The sequence below is a fragment of the Sceloporus occidentalis genome, unplaced genomic scaffold (genome assembly GCF_023333645.1).
Source record: "Sceloporus occidentalis isolate IW3139 unplaced genomic scaffold, rSceOcc1.0.p SCAF_32, whole genome shotgun sequence".
NCBI classification, from domain to species: Eukaryota; Metazoa; Chordata; class Lepidosauria; order Squamata; family Phrynosomatidae; genus Sceloporus; species Sceloporus occidentalis.
In genome coordinates, this window is record NW_028317012.1 from 3,293,612 (window position 1) to 3,315,462 (window position 21,851).

The 21,851-nt window shown below is 39.5% G+C and overlaps 1 protein-coding gene and 2 non-coding genes across 4 annotated transcripts; 2 read left to right on the top strand and 1 right to left on the bottom strand.

Annotated features, from left to right (window-relative positions):
- Positions 1–296: 296 nt before the first annotated feature.
- TRNAD-GUC (transfer RNA aspartic acid (anticodon GUC)) lies at positions 297–368 on the top strand. Its single transcript has one exon. It is a non-coding gene; the product is annotated as a tRNA-Asp (tRNA).
- A 4,019-nt stretch (positions 369–4,387) lies between these two features.
- Positions 4,388–4,459, bottom strand: TRNAA-UGC (transfer RNA alanine (anticodon UGC)). Its single transcript has one exon. It is a non-coding gene; the product is annotated as a tRNA-Ala (tRNA).
- Positions 4,460–5,499: 1,040 nt separating this feature from the next.
- LOC149298490 (choline kinase alpha-like) lies at positions 5,500–21,758 on the top strand. Of its 2 annotated transcripts, XM_089487344.1 has the most exons (12): positions 5,500–5,759; positions 8,345–8,453; positions 13,816–13,869; positions 15,386–15,499; positions 15,918–16,051; positions 16,671–16,775; positions 17,333–17,391; positions 18,728–18,815; positions 20,524–20,632; positions 20,722–20,828; positions 21,213–21,294; positions 21,699–21,758. In XM_089487344.1, exons 1-12 carry the CDS (start codon positions 5,500–5,502, stop codon positions 21,756–21,758), a joined length of 1,281 nt encoding a protein of 426 aa, XP_089343470.1. The 2 variants fall into 2 exon arrangements, with proteins under 2 accessions (XP_089343470.1, XP_089343471.1); XM_089487345.1 differs by lacking the exon at positions 13,816–13,869 and having other exon boundaries at positions 5,653–5,759.
- Positions 21,759–21,851: the final 93 nt, after the last annotated feature.

The following is a 21,851-nucleotide window of genomic DNA, read 5'->3' on the forward strand; positions in this document are numbered from 1 at the left end:
TTCCTGTATAGCATCAGCCAACGTTAGCCGCGGTAACGGAGAGGCGTTGGTTAAATAACCATAGCCCCTCCCACAACTACAGGCTAATATACATCAGCCTTCACATTTATTATTTTATATAACCTCAAGCAGCAGGGACATATCTAGCAGAAGCTGACGGATCGTTTATAATAGTGCTCAGTGCGAGTGCTGGTAGGCCATAACACTCACCTTTGGTGGTAGACCATATAAAATTTGGTGGATGTAGAACAGGAAACTAATTGATATGATCTAAAGTTGTGACTTTGCTCAGCCAATCCTCGTTAGTATAGTGGTAAGTATCCCCGCCTGTCACGCGGGAGACCGGGGTTCGATTCCCCGACGGGGAGGTGTTTTTTTTTTTTTTTTTTTTTTTAAAACATGCAATAGGAATATGGCTGTATGACTTTTTAAGGTTCAAGACTTTAAAACAGGAAAATGAGACAGATGAGAGGGGTTGTTTGTGATAACATGCGTTGCATATGTATATGGCTGGATGAGACCAAACACTGATAAAGATTGAAGGCTTTTAAGCGGAAAAATGCATTAAATTGCGATTAAGAAAACATGTAATTCTTATATTATAGCACCAGGGGACACTGTTCTACCAATTGTTCCATTCAACACATTGTCGCACCATAATTTGAAATTATAAATAAAAAACACCCATTGCAGCTTTTTAAGCATGTACTGGGCCCCAAGATTTCTGATGGTAGCCCTGCCTAATAGGAGTGGTGATGATTTCCACAGTCTGGCAGAGGGGGTATGTATTGGGCATTCCATTAGGGGTCAGTAATCGAAAAATAGGTAGGAACCCTTCCTTGAGTGTCTGCATGACAGCTGATTACCAGGAACTGGTATAGCCTTTTGCTCTGTGGGCAGGAGCATAGGCAGATTAAAAAGGGCCAAATGGGTTTTCACCTTAGGACATCAGTTTGATTAAGAAAGAAAAAAAACGATCAGTTTAAAGGTTAGTTCCACGTAGGAACAAAATGACCTCATAGCAGAAGTATGTTTGTTGAGTGAAAAGTTCATTCTAAATAAGACCAAAGTGACCCATTAGCTGTGTCAAATAGGTTAGATGGCCAGGCTCCAAAAGAAAGGGCTTTCAGAGAATAACCGAAACTAAACTGATTTCATGCCTTGTTTCTATCAGGTTTTGTAAGCATACTAGCTTTAGCTCTAACAAAAAGTGTGAAGCGGTGTGTGTGTGTGTCTGGATCACCAGTCCGACTACCCTCAAATAGTCTTGAAAGGGGCATAGAGTGAGCAGAACCTGAGTGTGGAGTAGGGTTTAACATACATTACTCTTCTGCCCCAAGATTAGACAAACTAACTCAGAGTCCTGGTGATCAGCTCTCATTTTCACAGGCTCTTGGTTAAATCCAGAGTCTTTCCAAGTTATGGTACAAGAGAGGATTTATCGCTCGTTATTCTAGAATCATATACATGCGATACTTTACTTAAGCTCATATGGCCATACCCCCCCCCCCCCAAATTTCAGGGGCAGATACAATACCACCTCGTCGTAAGTGGTAGTAGATTTTCTCCGCCCCACCACCACACACAAAAAACTAACTAATATTTATACATCAGTTGTGGTACTTTATAGTGCTTGTTTGCTTACCTTTTCAATCATAGATATGCTTTTATATCACCCTTAATGTCTCTCGTTGGACTCTTAGACTCAATTGTTTGGAACATTGGCGTTGGCCAATTAAGAAAGTTACGTGTCTGGATTCATTGAGGTCAAAGTGCAAGCAAAATGTATACAATCATTACACCAAGTTAAAACCGGTATTATCTTTAACATTGCAGTATATCACAGTGTAAGAGACGTGGCAAGATAGGTGATTTGTGCAGAGGATGTGTCAAAGTACGCAGGACTAAGGAATGAGAAGAAAGTCACAATTTTCTCCAGTAAAAGAAACCTTTGGAACCAATTACATGGCTCACTCACATGAAAAAATGTTGTTATATATGAACATGTGTTTGATGGAATGTTATGGCGCTGAGAAACATGTGAGTGTTAAGGGGTTAAACAAACTTTGCTCGCACTAACAGTTGTTTTCCGTTGTGTTTGACATTGGAGAACTTTGATACATATTTGTTTTGTGAACTATGGACAGTTAGATTCTATAGTTGCAGTGGAAAAATACTGTCATTTTTTAAACAGGTCATGGGAGAAATCTATGAATTGGGACACTGGTACTTTACGAGGAAAATTACCGTATTGGCTCGGATATAGGCCGCCCCCGTATATAGGCCGCACCCTAAAAGTTTGGTGCTTTTTTAAAGAAAACGTTTTTTCCTTTAAAAAAGCACCAAAAAAACATGCTGCCACTCTGCCCCCCCCCGAGATATGCTGCCACTGTCCTCCCTCCCCGAGATATGCTGCCACTGTCCTCCTCCCCCCCCGAGATATGCTGCCACTGTCCTCCCCCCCCCGAGATATGCTGCCACTGTCCCCCCCCCCCGAGACATGCTGCCACTGTCCCCCCCCCCCCCGAGACATGCTGCCACTGTCCTCCTCACTTACCGGAGAAGACTCCCGGGTGTCTTGCGGGGCCGGCGGGGGACATCTACGCAATACGCGTATACAACTTCCGGTGTCGGAAGTTGTATACAGGTATTGCATAGATGTCCTCCGCCAGCCCCGCAAGACACCCGGGAGTCTGCTCCGGTAAGTCGGGGGGGGGGGGCAGAGGTAAAACGCATCGTGCGGACGGTCCGCACGATGCACTTAGACAACCTCCCGTGCCGGCACCCCCCCCCGTGGGAAGTGCTGGCAGGGGAGGCTGTCTGAGCGTATCGGGGAGTAGGATGCAGGTCCCCTGCACCGCTGCGGGGGATCCCTATCCTAACCCCGCTGCATGCCCGGTGCCCGGGACTGCATGTCCCGGGTGTCGGGCGCTAGACCCCGAATATAGGCCGCACCCCCACTTTAAAGACTTAAAGTGGGGGAAAAAAGTGCGGCCTATATTCGAGCCAATACGGTATATTAAAGCTGACTGAAGAGGCAAGTATGGTAATAAACAGGGGGGAGAAAGTGGTTGGAATCTATTGTCAAGTCTAGTCTCTTCATTAGGTGAGACCGTGGATGACTGTTTTTATGCCACACGGACTCCTAGGACCCTGGTTAGATAATAACATTCAGATATTTTCAGACATATTCGAGAATATCTTTACCTTGTTATCTAGAAAAAACATTAATTATAAGTGAGATACCATATAACATTTGATCTATTCGTTATACAAACCCTAATCTCCAAAACCATCAATGAAAAACCATTGTGGTACATTGACATAGTCGCGGCTAAGCAATATATGGCTATATAGTGTAATGGAATCCCTCAATATTTATGCCTTAGATAGGTGTTTTTTTGAATAGTATTTGCTGGGCACAAGCTAAATTCTTGCTTTGTGTTGTGTTTATTAGTTAAAACTCCATCCTTGGTTCTTCTTGCATCATAAAAATTTTAAGTCTTATTAGGCTTTGCTGAGAGATCACACCACAGAGAATCAACAGATGCCACACAAGAATCATATTTTACTTTTTTATTTATTAAGGATTACAAGATAAATACAATCATAGTTGAAATGTTAGAGGATATTGTTCTAATTCATTATGAAACCAACAGCTCCAGATTTTAGGGCCTACCAGGATTACCCACAATTACAAAAATCAATACTTTCCATCATATTTGCGCGTATGCATTATTGAAAGCATATCTGAAAAAAGTATCAGAGTAACAATACTATAAGAGCACTGTGATGGAAAGCTGATCACAAGGTTGTTGTAATAAATAATAATAATAAATAATAATAAAAATAGAAAATCAACCAATAACCTAACATGAAAATGCAGAACATGCAGAATTTGGAAAGCTTGCTATATCCGCAGCCTTTTTGTTCTGCTTTCTAATAGTATAAATGGGCATTGATGCACGTGGAGTGGGGGAGGCTGGCCCGTGTGGTCAAATCCAAAGGACGAGCTACAGTAGCTCAAATTGCTGAAGAAATAAATGCTGGTTCTGATAGTAAGGTGTCAGAACACACAGTGCAACCGAGTTTTGTTGCGTATGGTTCTGCGTAGCGTCTAGTAGTTTAGCATTGAAGAAAAAAGGGTACTTTTTATCTTTCTCCCAAAAAACTCCATTCATTCTACTACAGGTTGTAAGTGAAAGGGAGGCAAACTAATTGCTATTATGTCTGTGCCTACAACATAGCCTGTAAGTACACCTCACATGCATTATAAACTCATATATATTCTATTAACTTCAGTAAATGCTTATGTTATTGAGCAAACAAAATATCACATTTGATTCTTTTATTGGACATTACTGTAAGTAAATATAAAATGAAGTCCTGGAGATGCCGGGGATTGAACCCGGGGCCTCATACATGCAAAGCATGCGCTCTACCACTGAGCTACATCCCCTGTGTTACAAAATACCGCACACCCTCTGTTAGGTAAATCTATTATCCCCTGACCTCCCTGTAAGAAACCATCTAAGACACGTGTAGGTGGGATTTATTCTCCCCTGTTTTACCTCACTTTTCCAAAAGTTTTTTTGCTTCTTCTCACCCCCTGACACACCAGGGTCTTTGATTGACAATTAGTAAGTAAAGGAGCAGCTGTGAATGGGCCCCTAAGAATGTTTGGTCCCTAGGTGGCTGCCCTATTCGCCTTTTGGTAGTTACCGCCCTGTCGGCAATACAAACATGGAATTAAATCAGACACAATCTTAAGAACACACTGTTAATCAACATGACATTAGTCATCACGCTTGCGTGGGTACTTCCACTGGCCACAGACATGGGTTCCACTGGCATTTCCATAAGTCTATTTTTGCACATTCCAATTCAAGGGGTAATTATTTAGTATTGTTGTTTAGGAAGCGGCCTATGTCTTCATTATGGTTTATTCATTGTTTGTGTTTTCTTCAAATGCCAGCTTCTCCTTGTAAATAGCCAGACACACAGCCATGTCTATTTGTTCGACATCCGTGGGGTCTGGTTACAATTGCAGTAGGATCCTTGGCACACATTAGTTGGTAACTATGGCAACTGCAGCAGCAGCCTCTTAAACCACTTTTTATGCAATACCAGCGGCGGCCACACGTGTCACCAGAGCAACCATTAATCGCTGCCCTAAAGATTCGGCTTTGAATGCTGAAGCCGTCGGCCAATCACAGCCCTCCCCTCATGGGAGGCTATAGCTCGGCAATGGCCTTTGTGACGTAGGAAAGGATTCTATAAAAGGCAGCAGCCAGCAGTATGTGTCATAGACGTACGTTGTCTGCAGAATAAACTGTATAATTCGTTGAGTTGCGACTGCGACAGCTTCTGTCTCGGATAAAGAACGAATATACGGTTTAGACAATTTAAAAGCCCCGAGTGTTCCACGAATCCAGCCAAATCCCCGGTTTCGTTAATATAGTTATATATATATATATTGTGCACCGTTCATTCATCAGGATGAAGACCAAGTTCTCTTGCGGGGATGAACTGCCCAATACCCTGGAGCTGCTCATAAGCTCTGCCGGGGGTCTGATGACCGCACAGCGGCCCGCGGTGACGGATGAAGTAGAAACCCGTGAGAAGGAGGAGAGCTGTCGGGCGCAAGAAGAGGAGCCGGATGCCCGCACTAGGCGTAAGGCGTACCGCTGGTGCAAAGAGTTCCTAGCGGGGGCTTGGAGACACCTAGAGGAGGATCGCTTCCAGATCACTGTTATACGGTCAGTGCCGGGGTTGCATAGACCCACCAGCTTCTGCCATCCATAGGCGATCAGCCCCTAAGCTTGTGTTAATGCCCCTCTCTGAGGACGAGTAGCATTTGCTCTATTTTACTGATCCCACTCATTAAAATCTGCCACATAACCCTCTACTTCCTGTTAGCATCTTTCTTCTTTATATTTTGTTGATCCCACTCATTCAAATCTGTATTACTGAAGCCCCTTATAAGAATATGGGTTTCTCGAGCACTTACATGCATCCTCAGTATGATGGGTGTCCCCACCCGTGGGCTCATAAATGTTCACGTTTCCTCCGCCCTTTGCCTATAATCCTGCGCGTAGCCTTGAACTGATCACATAACTCAGCCTTCTACAGGCTCCCCCAGAGTCCTTCACCATCCAATTAAATGACTTTTGGTGTTGGATCACAATTACATTGTACAGATTTTGGGATTGTGATGCAGCCTTGAGATGTCAGTGTCTTGGTTGTGGGGTTTGCTGGTATTTATAATTATCCCATACCGCTCACCTTTCTATTTAGATTGCAAGGTCTTCTTTTGTTGTACATTTTTAAATCTAATCTCTTTGGGCTCACCGCCCCTACTATGACTGCGATATTTACATTTCAATACAGAGCCTTGGGCATCTTTTATTCTTACCACACACAAGAATGTGATATCTACCACAATTTGTTTGTTAACTAGCCTTCAGCATTTGCATTCAAATGAGTTAGATAAGGTGTCTATCTTTGAAATGGTGCAAATGGTAAAATTGGGACATTTCCCCTTAATTGACTAATTTTGATGACTGTTAACATCTATTTCTTGGGTCATTTATAGTAAGAAATGCGGGTAATAGAAAATATTCTGTTGGGTTACATTGAACATTTCTATCTGCTTAATAGGAAGCTTTCTGGTATTCATCCAGAAACAGTAAATACCAATCTTCTTGAGCAGGGATTCTGTTCCCAGTATTACTATTGTGAGAAGTTCTTGCTACCACTCCCTTTCTCCAAGGGATATGGCTTGTCCATTAAAGACTAGTCCCCTGAAGATTAATCCAGAAAAAAATTGGAGAAAGCCAAATATTAAATCATGGGAGATCCTGAGACAGCTCAAACCCTTCTAAAAAAATCAGGTTCCCCAGATGTATTGCTGAGATCTTTCAATTACATCAACTGGCCTGGTCCAGCATACTAATGAAACTCAATAGTAAACAGTGAAACGTGCCTAATGGATCAGTATATTTCTTTTAACCCCAGGGAACAAAGGTCCCTTTTTTGTGGCTCTACCTAAAGGACAAGGACAATCAATTTCTAAAGACACATCTGTTTTGGCAAAAGGCTGTATATATCAAGGGCTACCCTGTGGCAATGAAATGTCCCTGCTGGTTGTCACACTTTTAGAACTTTGCACCACAATTGTGCTTTTTTTAGTATAGCACTTTCTGTCTAAAAAAAAAAAATTGGATCTGGGCTAAGATCAGACCTAAGATCTAAGATCAGACATATTGTAAATAAGCAACAGCTCAAATGAAATTATTCAGTGTGTTATGTTTGGAGTGTGAGGTGTTATGAATATAAATTATAAATATTATATTAACAAATTGTTCATTAAATGAATGGACTGGGTGACCACAATGTATCTTCTTTTGTAGAACAAATTCCTGATCATAAATGTGTTTCTTGGGTTATATCATTTTTTTGTTATTTTTCTTTAGTTTGTTAAAGATGGTATTTCCAGAAATCTAGATCTGCTTTCTGTTTGGCTTTGGGCTTGGAGGAGTACAAAAAGACAATGATTAATTAAAATTTATATAAGATTATCAGGGGCAAGGCAAAAGTATCTACATAAAATCAAAGATTTAAAAGACACAAACCTTTCATAGACCAACTATGCAGAATAAATTATTTAAATCACATTTGTGTTGATATTTGAATACCCCTCAGAAGGATTATATGTCTTTGTGCAAATAGGAGATTAATTGTGTATTTTTATTGATTTAATTTTAAATGTGGCACAGTACATGAGCTCCAGACACTGTAAGTCTCTGGTGTCACTCCTGCAGTGTAATGGTCTTGTGATTATTTGAAAATATGCCAAGGATCACAGTTTGTAAAATTCTGAAGTTGGGAAATGGCCTTGTCACATCCTCTACTCTTGGCTCCACATCACATAGTTGTGTTCCTCTTTCAAACACTGACCTCTTTACCCTGGGAGTTTATTATATTCCATTCAATCTAGGGTTTATTTTTAATTGTCCTCGTTAACGCTATTTGCGGCATAGCTTGGTAAGAAGTCCATTCAAAGAATTGCTTTATTTCATCCTTAGTAAAATTGTACATTTCTGTTGATTAGGTACGGTAAAATGATTTAGCCGGATTTTTCCAGTAGAAGATTGTCTTCTTTAGTATAAGTTGATACCTTTAATTGGGTCAACATAGAAAACCATTTCCTCAGAGGTCTCTTGTTCATCTTTTTCTATGTTGGCCCAATAAACCTCCAAGAGATCAAGTATAGCCGGTTTTATCGTTTCTCAATTAAAGTCCGTCACTGAATTCTTTTTATTTTTGCTTTAATATAATTCAGAGGTGGGTTGAGCAATATGCTGTTCCGTTGCGCTTTACCTGAAGATGTAAAGCTGGTGGCTAATGAACCCAGATGTGTCCTGCTTCGATTATATGGAGCCATCTTACAGGTGGGTGAGCTTGAAATGTTCCATTATCCTTGTTATCCTTATCCTGTAGCAAAGGTGCATTAGCAGGATCCTTGTGCAATTGTTCCCAACATGGTAAAGTGCTTTCTATTTTTGTCTCTTTTGGTAGCCCGAGGAGATTGAATTACATTGTTTGAATAAAGTGATATAGTGCTCGGTTTGTTGTACACAGTGACTTTCAAGGTTCAGTCATCCGCAAAAAAAACATTGTTTGGAAAGATTCAGTCACCTTTCAATGAAAATGTAACCCTAAACAGGGAAGGAGTTGTACTGATATGTAAAAAGCATGTCATTAAAGTTAATGATGTAAAGGTGACTCCAGAGGACAATAAAAATAACTTATTGGAAGGCTGTGTTTGTAGAAATTAGGAGTAATTTCTTTGTGCCAAGGTTATCATCCGATGTATCTATTTGACAAATATCGCGTGAGGCCAGGGCAACTAGTTATTGCTGCAGAGATCAAAGGGACTTTCGATTACAGCTTTCTGCATTTTATTATAGTTTAAATGTAGAAGATAAGACTCTTCTTGAAGTCCAGAAACCACATAGACCTCAAGGCCAGTTGGTGAATTTCTGGGGAATGCTGCTGCTGGGACTGGTTTGTGCAGCTTTAGTCTTACCGGCTGTGAAATTTTTCAGGTAGCCAATGTGTAGTTCTCAATACGTGGTAAAACTACAGTGCCCATAATGCTCAGACAACATAGTTATTGCCAATGCCTTATCCTGATGACTACTCTTTGAACTATGTACAAGAATATTAATAGAGCTTGAGACAGAATAGAGCAGCCGAATCATAGTAGCCAAGTTCAGATTATGTGGTTATGGATTGTCAAAGAGGACATGTTCACAATTTTGTAGGCTTGAGAATGCCCTTAAATGTGTTAGAGATGCAGTTCTCTAAGGAAAAAGGGAGGCCATGAACCACGTGATAGGAGAGACCTAGGTATTCTCCCTTAACTTACTTTAAGTTGGTATTAAAGTGGACAGCGTAACAGTATCACAGGAGCAGAACTTGGTCCTCGTGGATTCCCTTTTAACAAGCCTTCCTGCTGGTAGCTGTATTGTATGTAAAGCAGCAGGCTATTTTCTGAAGCATGTGAAGCTGGTTTCCGGTTTCAGTGTCTCACAGCTCACTGTAGTCTATTTTGGCAGCTTCTGTATTTGCTTTGCAGTGCTTTTTCTGGTCAAAGTCCAGGAGCAAAGTCCTGCCAGGTACAGGAGTGTCCTGGACTTTGAGACAATGAGATATATCTTTGCTGCAATGGAGTCTGCTGCCAACTTGCCTTTGATCTGAGAATTGCACCTGGTGAGAGGCGTTTATAAACTCCCAGAATCCTAGTGTTGTTAAGCTGCAGCTACCGTAATACAAAGACGCTTGCTCAACCATAACCCGCGTGACCCTTAACCAACTATATTAACTGTAACTGTAAAATAAAAAATAAAACCCAACAAACCTTTAGGCTGTATAAACATTCAGCGTTCGGTTAGTAATGATCATTAACAATGTAATTCCACGCAGAGCGTTTACTGATTAGAAGATATAAAAGTCATGAGAAAGGAGTACAGCGAAGGGGATCACAAACATTTTCCTTCCTCGTCGGCTTCCTGCCATTGTTTTCATAACCCTTTAAGTGCGGATGGAGTAGGGTAGAACGTTGAACATGTTCACTAGAATGGTGATTGAATCTTTTGACATAAACATGTCCAAATTGTTAAATGTAACAGTTATTGTGATTGATCCTTGAACAGTAACTGCTGGAAACAATAAAAAATATAATACTCAACATGTAACCTATGGCCATCAAGCTGACTAGAATCCCCATCATCCTTAGTTGGATTTATTTTTAACAGCTCGAGCCTGATGATGCTCTTTAGTTGATTATGCATAACTTGGTGTCATACAATGCTGTAGATTTAGGGCACAAAATGAAATGTTCTGTACATACTTTATCGGTGCTTATAATATTAAACCATGCACATTCAATGCTTTTGCTTTAAATCGACTATCCTGATTGTATTTACCTTCTGGATTACTCTTATTTGCCTAAAACCGTACCGTAGTACAATTTGGCTGCCATGTTATGATCCAAAGGGATAGCTTTTAACTCTTAAAAGCTCAGTCAGTCAGTAAAATGCGTTTCCTTTTGCGGAGAATATTTGCTATTTGATCTTTGCTTTAACCTCTAAGACTGAGATTTACCAAAAAATGTGAAATCTGTAGGAATAAATGCCTTAAATTTTATGCAGCCAGAGACAGTTCTGTATCCAAAGATACCATAGACTTCACTAGTTTGATACCCCAACTTCTGAACTTTTTGCAAACTTACCCCACCCCCTAATCTCTAAATGGATTCCTTGAAATCAGAACATGGCTGACAAATATTAATAACACTACTCTCTTCCATTTGCAAAAGCTGACATTATTATAATGTCATAATTATTGTGGCTTCTATAATAATTATCCACAAACGTGTAATGTTCCAAAAAAAAATTCCTAATTACAGTATACAGGGAAGACTATAATTTTGTATAAAATGTTATTTTGTTATGGGAGGCGAGCGTGAACTTGTGTCTTCCTTATGGGAGGGTTGTGTGCGGGTGGAGATTAATCATTGCTGGGGTGGGTGTTATACCTTTTTAGTTGTATGTGCATGTGTTCTTTGCTGCAGGCGTACCCATGCGATCGTGCCTTGCACACTCTGGTTTCCAGGTGACAGACACGATACACGGTATAGTATGTGACCTCTGAAGTCGGAGCATTCTATCAAGCTTTAAAATGTTAATACTGTTAATCTATCAATTATTATGCATGCAATGTAGTCTGCTTTATGCCATGATGTTCTTAAATGGGCCGACATGCTTAGGACCAAGATGGACTAATGTGACATCAACATCAGTGGTCTTACATGGACTGTAGGTCATCCCAAACAAATATTTGCCATGTTATCTCAACAATTTAATCTATTTCACTATTCTTTTAAAATAAAGTAAAAAATAATTCTGGGTAAACATTTCCAGCCGTTCCATTGCGGTGACATTTTTATCCACTGATAAGCACTGATTATTAATCATTTCCATTATTACAACGTGACCAGTTTAATTAGGATTGTCCAGAATGGACTCTGTGTGTTATGCGCTCAACAAAGTAGCGAGTCTGCAGACGGGCACTTAAAGGGATAGTAAATCCACCACTACATTTTCTACCATTGGGTCCGTTTCTAAGGGACGACTCATTATTTGCAAAGATTACAAAGTTTATTTCTCCATCAAGTAGAATCTGCAAGAGACTTGGGTAATGCTCTTTGCATACAGGACTTTAAGACAATGTACAGTAAGTGAAGGGAGTCACATAGTTCTGAGTTGGCACTAAGAATTGGGCTTTGTAAAGTGTCTCCTAATAATCATAGCCTAAAATTCTTAATTAACACTATATCTCCTTTTCAAAGATTACCAAACCAACTTAATCAAACAAGCTATATTTTTGCTTGATGGCCCAAAAGAACAGATCCATTAGTTCATTTTGGTCTGGCATGGGGCTGATCCCCATATGGTAAGTGACACAACACAGGACCCACGTTTCCAATAATACCATTGCAAGATTTTTTGTGCTTTATAGCATTGGGAGAATTTAGAGGAATGACATGATATCAAGGACCATATGGCCTTTACACAGCATGATGTGTAGTCATATCCTCTGCCGAAACATATAACGCTTCCGAGGCAAATAACAGCTAAAACAATGCTTTGCTGCTAATTTGTTAGGCATGCATATAACTGGAATAGTACATTTATTTTGCAGACATCACCAGGGATGTCTTGTCTATATGGCACTTGACAGCTGCTTGCTTGGGGAGTGTCAATGTCATGCATCCCAAATACAGAAGACCTCAATGATGAGCGATGTGGTGTCTGGTCCTGAAAAACCACAAATTCTCAAAATATTTAGTGCATACGTTTTTAAAATTGCAGGGTACAGGTTGCCGCTGTGTGAGTAATTCACCCAATATTTCAAACAGATTAAATCCTTTATGGTTCATGGTGGAGTTAACTGCTCCCAGAACCTTTCAATATATTGAATTTGTATTCCTAAAGGGTATTAGATTTAAAAACTAGTCTTTACGCTTCCATGTTTTTATATTCCTTTAGATCAATACATGATATAAAATTTAAATGTATCTGTTGTAGAATTTTCCAAAGAACATGTTTTTCTACCTTGAGTTGTCAAACAAATTTGTCACAAAGGGGCTGGTTCCATCATTTTAATACGGTATGTAAAGTTATTATGGAAACCTGGTTTCTGATTTCACTACCTATAAAGCTGGTTTGATATTTTGGGTCCTTTACCGGGTTATAAGAACTGTTGTTCTCTGCGTGCTCTCTTTAACTTCATGTTTCCATACAGGGGTTTTGGTAAACTCATGTAACAGGTATGTTCATCAATAAAAGCTTTGTGTTGGCATTGAAAATTACGTTTACAAAGTGAAAATAATGAAATAGGTCCTGTGTTTGTCTTGTGACTGTGTGTGCAGGGAATCGCAGATGGAATTTGCTTCTGTCCTACTGAGATCTGGCCGTAGTGCTACAAAGTGGCATTGTTCTGTGTTATACAAGATGAGCTCAACTCTGCTCCTCCGTGGTTTTCTGTGGCAGCTGGACATGCACTAGACATCTGTGGGTTCTGCAGATGACCAGGACAAGCAGTTAACATTTTAAAATGTATCAATCGGTGTACATTTCACTTTTATTCATTAGCACTTGAATACGAGTAAAGTCACTGTGCTATAATGGTAGAAGTAAAATGTATTGAGGCCTTCAAGGTCTAACCAAACTACATGGCTGCCACCGTTCAGCTGTGTAGTCATACTTCTGTTTCACACTTTACTACATTGACAGCGTTTTATGATACAACATAATGTCTGTAGAATTCCCATCTAGGCGGCACTCGGTCTGTAGCACAACAGTGCAGATATAAGCTATGTACAAAATGTCACAACATAATGTTAAACTTCACATAGACATAGTTGCTCAGTTCACATTCTTCCCATTTACTGCTTAACCACAAATGTCAGTTCAAATACCACAGTTTTTAGTGTTAAGGTCCATCAGACCTTCACTTCTTCCATTATGGACCCTTTCTTTTTAGCAATGCCCCATAGGTTTGTTTTCATCAACATGATCAGTCTGATGCTATGTTCTAGGACATGTCTTCTTAGACTACATTGTATGCTCTGCAATGAGTGAGTGTGATACACAGGTCTAGTGTGGTATGTTTACGTTTCTGATGAAGTTGTCCAAAGTGTAGTTAAACAGTCTGTAAAAAAATATGTTTTTATGTCCTCAATAGATGTCTTGTAACAAGGGTGAAAACCAAGAAACGCAGAGAGAGAGTTTCTTTCAAGTAAGTAAACCATTTCAATCATCCCTTTACATACAGAATTTTCTTGGTAGCACGTTGTGTAGATCTTTTGTGTGTCCTACGTACACGCTATAAATAGTGTTTAGGCAATATAGTGCTCTACTGAGATATACTAAGAATGTTCTACCTTGCTACTGAGATGGAAAAATGTAGTTGGTAGAACTGGATGCGTTGTCGGGTAGACATGGTATATCGACACAGCACCTGGCTCTGTCCATCACTGGCTCCACTTGTGCCATGCAACTGGTTAGCTTGTCCGCCTAGTTTTTAAGATGCTGAATCTCACACTTCTGTAACTAAATACAGCATTATAAACTACATTTGGAGTATTGAAAGCCCAACCCCTTCCAAGAAGTAATCCCATTATCAAGTAAAATTTTGAATCATGAAGTCAGGCTTGTGTCACAAGACACCAAGTGAATCTGGTTTAGTGAATCTGGTTTAAAAAAAAAATGAGGAAAAAGTAATCCAATTAGAGGAACATACTGCCTGTATTTTTACTAGCGATCTCTTCGGTTCTGTTTGATAGATTTCTAGGCAACCGTGCCTTTGCAAACCTGCCAGGAACAGTAAATCTTTAACCAAACATGTTACTTAATAGTTGGGAATGGTGATTTGAATACAAAATAAACACTGATTACATAAAACAAAGAGGCAAGTCTTGTTTAGATGGGGACAACTACAGGGAGTGAGACTTTTACCTATACAATTCACCTTTCCTCTATATTGAGCCCAGTAAATGCTGGTCATTGAGGTAGAGGTGGCATTGGCAATCCAGTTAGTGCCAGGTTTTGTCTATTAGTCATGCTCTGCCTACTCCGTTCCTCCTTGGAGCTAAAATTAATGTTGCAGAGTTACACCATTTGTATGAGCCAAGACTTGGGAATGAATTATGATGTACATTTATTCTGATCTTCCCAGAAACTATGTGTTGAGTAATGTAATTGGCCAATGCGAAATCACGCAGGCTGGTTTTTCATTTTGCAGTACAATGGCTGAGAGCAGAAACATGAAACAAATGTTATAACTTAAATAGAAAATCCCAGCAACTTAAACACCTTTAGTTCTAACCCTTTTGTCTACAATTAGCATTGGGTATGATTACAGCCCTTAATGGCCTCTGACCTGTATTAGTTCACAACACAGCCCAGACAGAGAACATGCAGAGTGAAGATAACGCATGTCCAGTATATGGAGGTTAATACTCCTCTTAATTCTCCCGTGTCTGTAGACTGACACATCTGCTGTGTTCTGAGCTGCTCTGCAGTTGAATGGATTAACATAAGTGGACTAGCTGCTTCATTGATCAGTTTAGATGTCTTACTGGGCAACTTGCTGTCTGAGATGAGTTCAGTGTCCTCCCCTACCAGAGCAACTTGGAAAAATGTACTTGAAGGGGTCGCTTATAGAATGATGTTAATTAACACATTAACAATATTGCAGAACATAAAATGTTCAGTCTATTTTAACTATACTCTTGTAACATGTTGTCCCACAGGGTGCAGAAGCTATGGTCATGGAGAGTGTAATGTTTGCTATCCTAGCAGAGCGATCCTTAGGTCCCAAGCTGTATGGGATCTTCCCACAAGGACGTCTAGAGCAGTACATCCCGGTAAGACATGGTTGTAGCAATGAATGGAGTGGATTAAATGTTTTGAGTCCACAGTTTGAATTGTGCTATACAAGCTGTAGCTGTCCGTGTGCATGATTGTCACATTTACTTTTTTGGCCAACTACTTAACAGCTGCCAGAAACAAAGTAGTAGGACGTTTACTGAATCAACTACCTGAAGACAGTGCTCGATTTATAAATATAGGTGTAAAGGTCATAGGGTCACTTGAAAAATGCTAGTGATGTTAGTTTCAAACCATTGGTTACACTTAAGAGATTAGATCTAATTACTAGAGTCCATCTAAAGTATAACTTGACTTTCTAGAGGCTAGCTTGGGTGAAGTTCAGCCCTGTCCATTGTTGATTAAAATTTGAAATGTGGCAGGTTCCCCATTAACTTGTTTCTCTTGTTTCTCTAGAGCCGGAAGCTGGAGACTGAAGAGCTGGGTTTACCAGATATGTCGGCGGAAATAGCTGAGAAAATGGCCCGCTTTCACGGCATGAGTATGCCTTTCAACAAGGAGCCCAAGTGGCTCTTTGGGACTATGGAGAAGTAGGTTCCTTTTTATTTACTTAAGTTCTACAAAAATATCTACTGTTGCAGTGTGATGATTTTCCAATAAATATATATAACTACAGTTATACATTGTAATGTATCAAAGCACCTGTGCTTTATATTGATATACATATACTGTATATTCTTATTAATAGTCATGACATGGAAAGAATTGATGATGCATAATCTGAGAATAAAAACTAGTGGTTTAATCACCATACTCTCGCCCCCACGTTTCTAAATATACTTGTCATCAATACCACGTAGCTGTTCCTGTAACATCTTTTCTAAGTTTGGGTAAGTTCACTTACATAAGAAACGGTGAGAAAGATTCCTTATGTGAATCATTTAAAGAAACACTTTCCCGTTCAATATGGGTTCAGCATCATTGAACCTGGAGGGCAGACATAATAGGTTGGCAGCATCAGTGAAGAAGAAGAAGTGTTCAGCCACCCTGCGCCTTCCTGTAATGTGCTGCGATCCAGGGAAAGTTATGAGGAATAATATTATTAAGAGAATAAAATCTAATATTTAAATATCGCTGTAGAGATTTCAATGCCACATGTTGAACTGATGATCCTTAAGAGATTTGCTTGCATCTGTCTTGTTTATTTAGGTACCTTAAGCAGGTGCTGAAAATTAAGTTCACTCGGGAATCACATGCCCGCAAGCTGAATAAGTTTTTGAGTTACAACCTCCCCAAGGAAATGGCTAATCTAAGGTAAGTGATTATACACCAGACATAATAAGTATGTTTTGTAGTTGTTTTATGTATTCTGTTCAAGCACGACTGCCGGAAACTAGGCAGGTTTATTGTACACAGAACACGCTATCCCCACAATAAATGAAGATTTATGCTTGGCTATAAACCAACTAACATTTTGACAAACTTTATTTTATTATTTAAACAGTCCTGTTTTCAAGGGAAATCATCTTCACTAAAATTCATTATAAACATTTCTCAATATCCATGGGAGCAAAATAGATTACCGGGCAACATTGGTAAAAACTATTTAAAAAAAGTTTATTTCCTAAATCCTTTTCTTATAGAACCTTAAATTATAGCATAGGTTGGGGTTCTTGAACACACACTTTGTGTGGATTGTTATAATACACTGCGGACTTCTTTGTACTATCCATATAACTGCTACAGTTTTGGAATCCTATAATATAACACATTTTACAACTTTAGTGTTCATTTCCCCCCCCAAATAAAACAGAAGAAAAGTGTTACCCTAAAGCCAAATAGTTTCATTTAAAACCTGTCTTGTCTTCTAGGGCTCTGTTGGAGGGCACACCTTCCCCTGTTGTGTTTTGTCACAATGATTGTCAGGAAGGTAAGTTTGTGTTTTGGTTTTTTTATGGGCCTCTGGGTCTCCTATAGACATAGGAATGTGTGGTGTAATGTGATACAGTTGAGGTATTCAGAATAACCTATACATCATATGTCATGACTGTTGTGCGTGGTTTTCCCTGGAGGTTTGGTACAGCTGAACATAGTATTTGAATATGGGGCCCATGTGTTATGATTTATCCTGGGATTTCAAAAGTTCATATTTTGGAACATTGAATACTGAAAATATTGGAACGTTTATTATTTTTTTCTTGAGCACATGCTGCCTTAGTTTAACCCCTTGATGACAATTGCTGGTCCGGGCACGTCACCGAAATTCAAGTCGTTAACGACAATTGACGTGCCTAAACGGGCACGTCTTTAAACGGGTGCAGAAAGCGATCTATTGTGAAAAAATAAATGCAAAAAAATTACTACCATAAAGTTTGACAAAGGCTGATGGTAGAATAAGTGCTTGGAAAGGGTTAAAATACTAGCATTTGGAATACCCTGGGCTGTCTAGTTTTCAAAAATATATGATTTGATGGGGTAAATTGCATTGGCCGGGTTCAAAGATACCCGAAATGGCACATGGGGGGAAGAATTACCAGATTTTGAAAAAATGGCTTTGAAATAGCAAAACGCTACCTGTACTTATTGCTCCATAACGTGCAGAAAAAAGCAAAAAAACATAAAAACATTGGGTATGTCTAAACTCAGGACAAATAGTAGAATCTATTTAGCAGGTTTTTTGATTACCTTTTATAGATGAGTAAAAGATTTTTCAACTAAAAGTTAGAAACAGTCATTTTTTTCTAAATTTGTCACCATATTTTATACTTTTTTTAATAGTAAATAATATGATACAATCAAAACAATGTCATCTAAAGAAAGCCCTTCTTGTCCTGAAAAAAACAATATCTAATGTGTGTGGGTTCAGTAAACGGGAAAGAAGAAAATTACAGCTAAACACGAGCAGCGCAGAAATGTTAAAACGGCCATTGTCACGAAGGGTACAAAAAGTAAAATCAGCCTTTGTCACGAAGGGGTTAAAGAACAGTTTTATAAACAACTTCTGCGCTCTATGGTGAGCTCTCTAGCATGAAATAGAAATACTGCATAGGAAATCGTATCATTATGGAAAATCTATGTAGCTTGTTTGGGTACAACTCACAATATCAGCCATCATTAGTGATGGGACTTCTAGGCCAAAAGTTGGAAGGCTGTTATTATTTGGCCCTCAGTTATGCTACTTGAGCTGAAAATCTGGTTTAACTGGCCATGCGGAGAACATACCTTCTGCAATAACATGTTCATTAAAACACATGTTGTTCTTTCAGGTAACATCCTACTGCTGGAAGGGAGTGAGAATTCAGAGAAGCAGTCCCTCATGCTGATAGACTTTGAATACAGCAGCTACAATTACAGGTAAAGAGTGTACAGTCGTAGCTGCCTGTGTGTGTATATATGTGTATATGTGTGTATATGTATCATGGGTATTGTAGCCTTGGGTTATTGAAAATTCACGAGTAACATTCTCAAAACAGTTACTTAGTTTATAAGAAATCGCATAATCTGTATCTTATAAATGAGTGTTCACGGGACAATACCTGTAAGTGATACCCCAAGGCAGGGAATATGATACATATGGACAGGGTTGAGAGTATCTGTACATGAACATGCAGTCAGTCTTGTAGGAATCTGCTTCTGAAACCCTACCCCGATCAAAGAGTCAGTCAGGGACTTGGGGAATTGGAAGAGACTTTGAGAGAGAGTGAAATTAGTGGGGGAGGAAGAAGAGACCGGGCTATAAAAAGAGCTCTGATGAAATTTGTAGCAGTTACTGTAGAAACATTGTTTGGATTGTTTCTGATCAAATCAAATATTTACTTTGCTTGTTCATTTGCTTGACTCTTTTAGTATTGCTTGATAAACATAGATCAAAATACCAATCATTGTATGGTATATTATGGCAATGAACTGTAATAAAAGCAATTTGATCCTAATGGATAAATGGCAGTGCCAGCCGGGAGTGCAGTGGATTATAAATCAATGTATTTCATACTTATGTGGAAGTTAGAGTTTAAAAGGAGCTGCTATTTAGTTCGCAGATTTGCAATAAATGCTTGTCATGGGAACATAGATTACGGATTGACACATTTAATTAGGATTAGAAGACGTCACGGCTGCATGACATCAGCAGACCCTATAATCCTTGGACTCGTGCAGAGGCTTGGCTCACAGTATAAATGAACCTGGCGACTGATCCAGTTCAGGAATTGATCCAGTTTACTGAGCTGGCTCAGCTTAATTAACTGAATAGAAAAAAACTGTAATCATTAGTATCTATGTTTATGAAATCAGCTTCTCTTCATTTCTTGGCTCTCTATTTCTCGGGGGGATAGTAGACATGTCATTCACACTTGTAACAAGAAGCAGAAGTTTCCTGTGAATGAATAGATACTGGGCTTATTGAGTGATGTATTGGTGTTGGGATACATTATGTGTATTGGCCCCCCATATTGAGTAGGTAGGGGCTTTACTGGACCCATCTCTACATACCTAAAACAAGGCTAGATATTGAATATGTTTTTACATAACTACAAAGACAGGTGCATCTATGACTTTACTAGAGCGCCAACTTATTAGGCGGTACTAGCTTTCCAATCCACAGTGCGGTAAAGAAGCCTTATTTAAAGCAACAGGGCTTTGACCGAAGGTTTAGTAGACCTCCTTCTTTTGATACATTTAACGCCCCTGTGCCGTATTCTGCATGCATGCTCATTTCTGACCACAATTTTGTCACTGTTGGTTACAAAGTTGAAAAGCTGTTGGGTCTGAACGCTGAGACCAGTTACTGGAGGCATCAATTAGGCTTCAGATTACTGTGTCATGGAACAGGACACCTTGAGTGCTTCGACGCAAGTCAGTTTCAAAATGAAACAAATGCCTCTTTGTGCCAAGGAAAGGGCAGCGTCTGAATTGCTCATCCAGGTTTTTCAACTGCTCACGTACGCCTTACGTACTCCTTATTTAAAGCAACTTGAATAGATAATATATAGAGCTATATAAATATTGTTTACCTTGCACTTTGTTGAGTATTAGAAACTTACAGTTACAGTTTTGTTTATTTCAGGGGATTTGACATTGGGAATCATTTCTGTGAATGGATGTATGATTACACCTATGAGAAATTCCCCTTCTTTAAAGGAAGTTTTTCAAAGTATCCTACAAGAAAGCAGCAGGTAAGGACACCTTCTGCCACATTAAAAAAAGATACAAAATAATATATATAATCCTTTGCAGACACATTTACATTAACACTGTATTGCAGCTTCACTTCATATCCAGCTACATGGCAGAGTTTTATCCTGCATTTGAAAACCTCAGTAATGAAGAAAGGAGCAAAGTGGAGACTGAAATGTTAACTGAAGTTAACAGGTAAGTGTTACCGTCAAAAGAAACATTTAAGCTCTAGTGCTAGGTTATTTAGGCTGCCTCAAGGTACTGCCAGGTCCTGGGTCAGATTGTCTTTGAAGTTTAGGACTCTCCTACCTTATCAAAGCAGGGACACTTGACAAGCAAATAATTGCTTGTCAAGTAGTTTGGTTTTGTGTAATAACAAACATGTCATGCAGGCAAATTCCTAACCAGTGTCATATTTCTCTTCTGCACTGCCCTATGCCTGGCCCAGGCAGCAGCCTCAGCTAGCCCCTCTGCATCCCCGTCCCTTTCTGCTGAGTGCCATGATATGACATCATATAGTTATGGAAATAGGATGTTTGCCTATATGTATACAATGAAATATGCTTATGTGTTTTATAGGTTTGCTCTTGCATCCCACTTCTTCTGGGGTCTGTGGTCCATTGTGCAGGCTAAAATCTCCTCTATTGAGTTTGGTTATATGGTGAGTATTCTCAGCACTCATTGTTCAAGGTCATCTTAAAGGCCCAAACAAAAGTAGGAAATGTAATTGTTGATAGAGCATTCATACACGGACCAGAAGGAAATCCTCTTTATGTACAGTTTGTGACTCTACCAGAGCCTTGAAATGGACCAGTGAGACTATAGTCGTGTATTGTAGCTGCTTCTTCATCTTAAAATATCCTTGGGGTTCACCAGTGGTGTTATTCTGGGGTACTCCATAATTCCAGGACTGTTGGTCCATATGGGATAGGGTCTTCTCCAAATGCAGACAGTGCTCGAGATATGTTAACTTCCACCAGTCTTTCAGCATTTGTAAAGAGACTACTCTTTGGTTTCTAGCAAAAGGGCCAGCATGTGTAATATATACTATCATTTTTCATTTAGGAGTACGCCTCAGCAAGATTTGATGCCTATTTCCAACAGAAGAGACGGTTAGGACTGTGAAAATCTTTTTATGCTAAAGTCCACCATTCCAGATTTTACATGTCGCTGTTTTGAATGTAAATTTTAACTGTGAAACTACAGTTTACTGCTTAG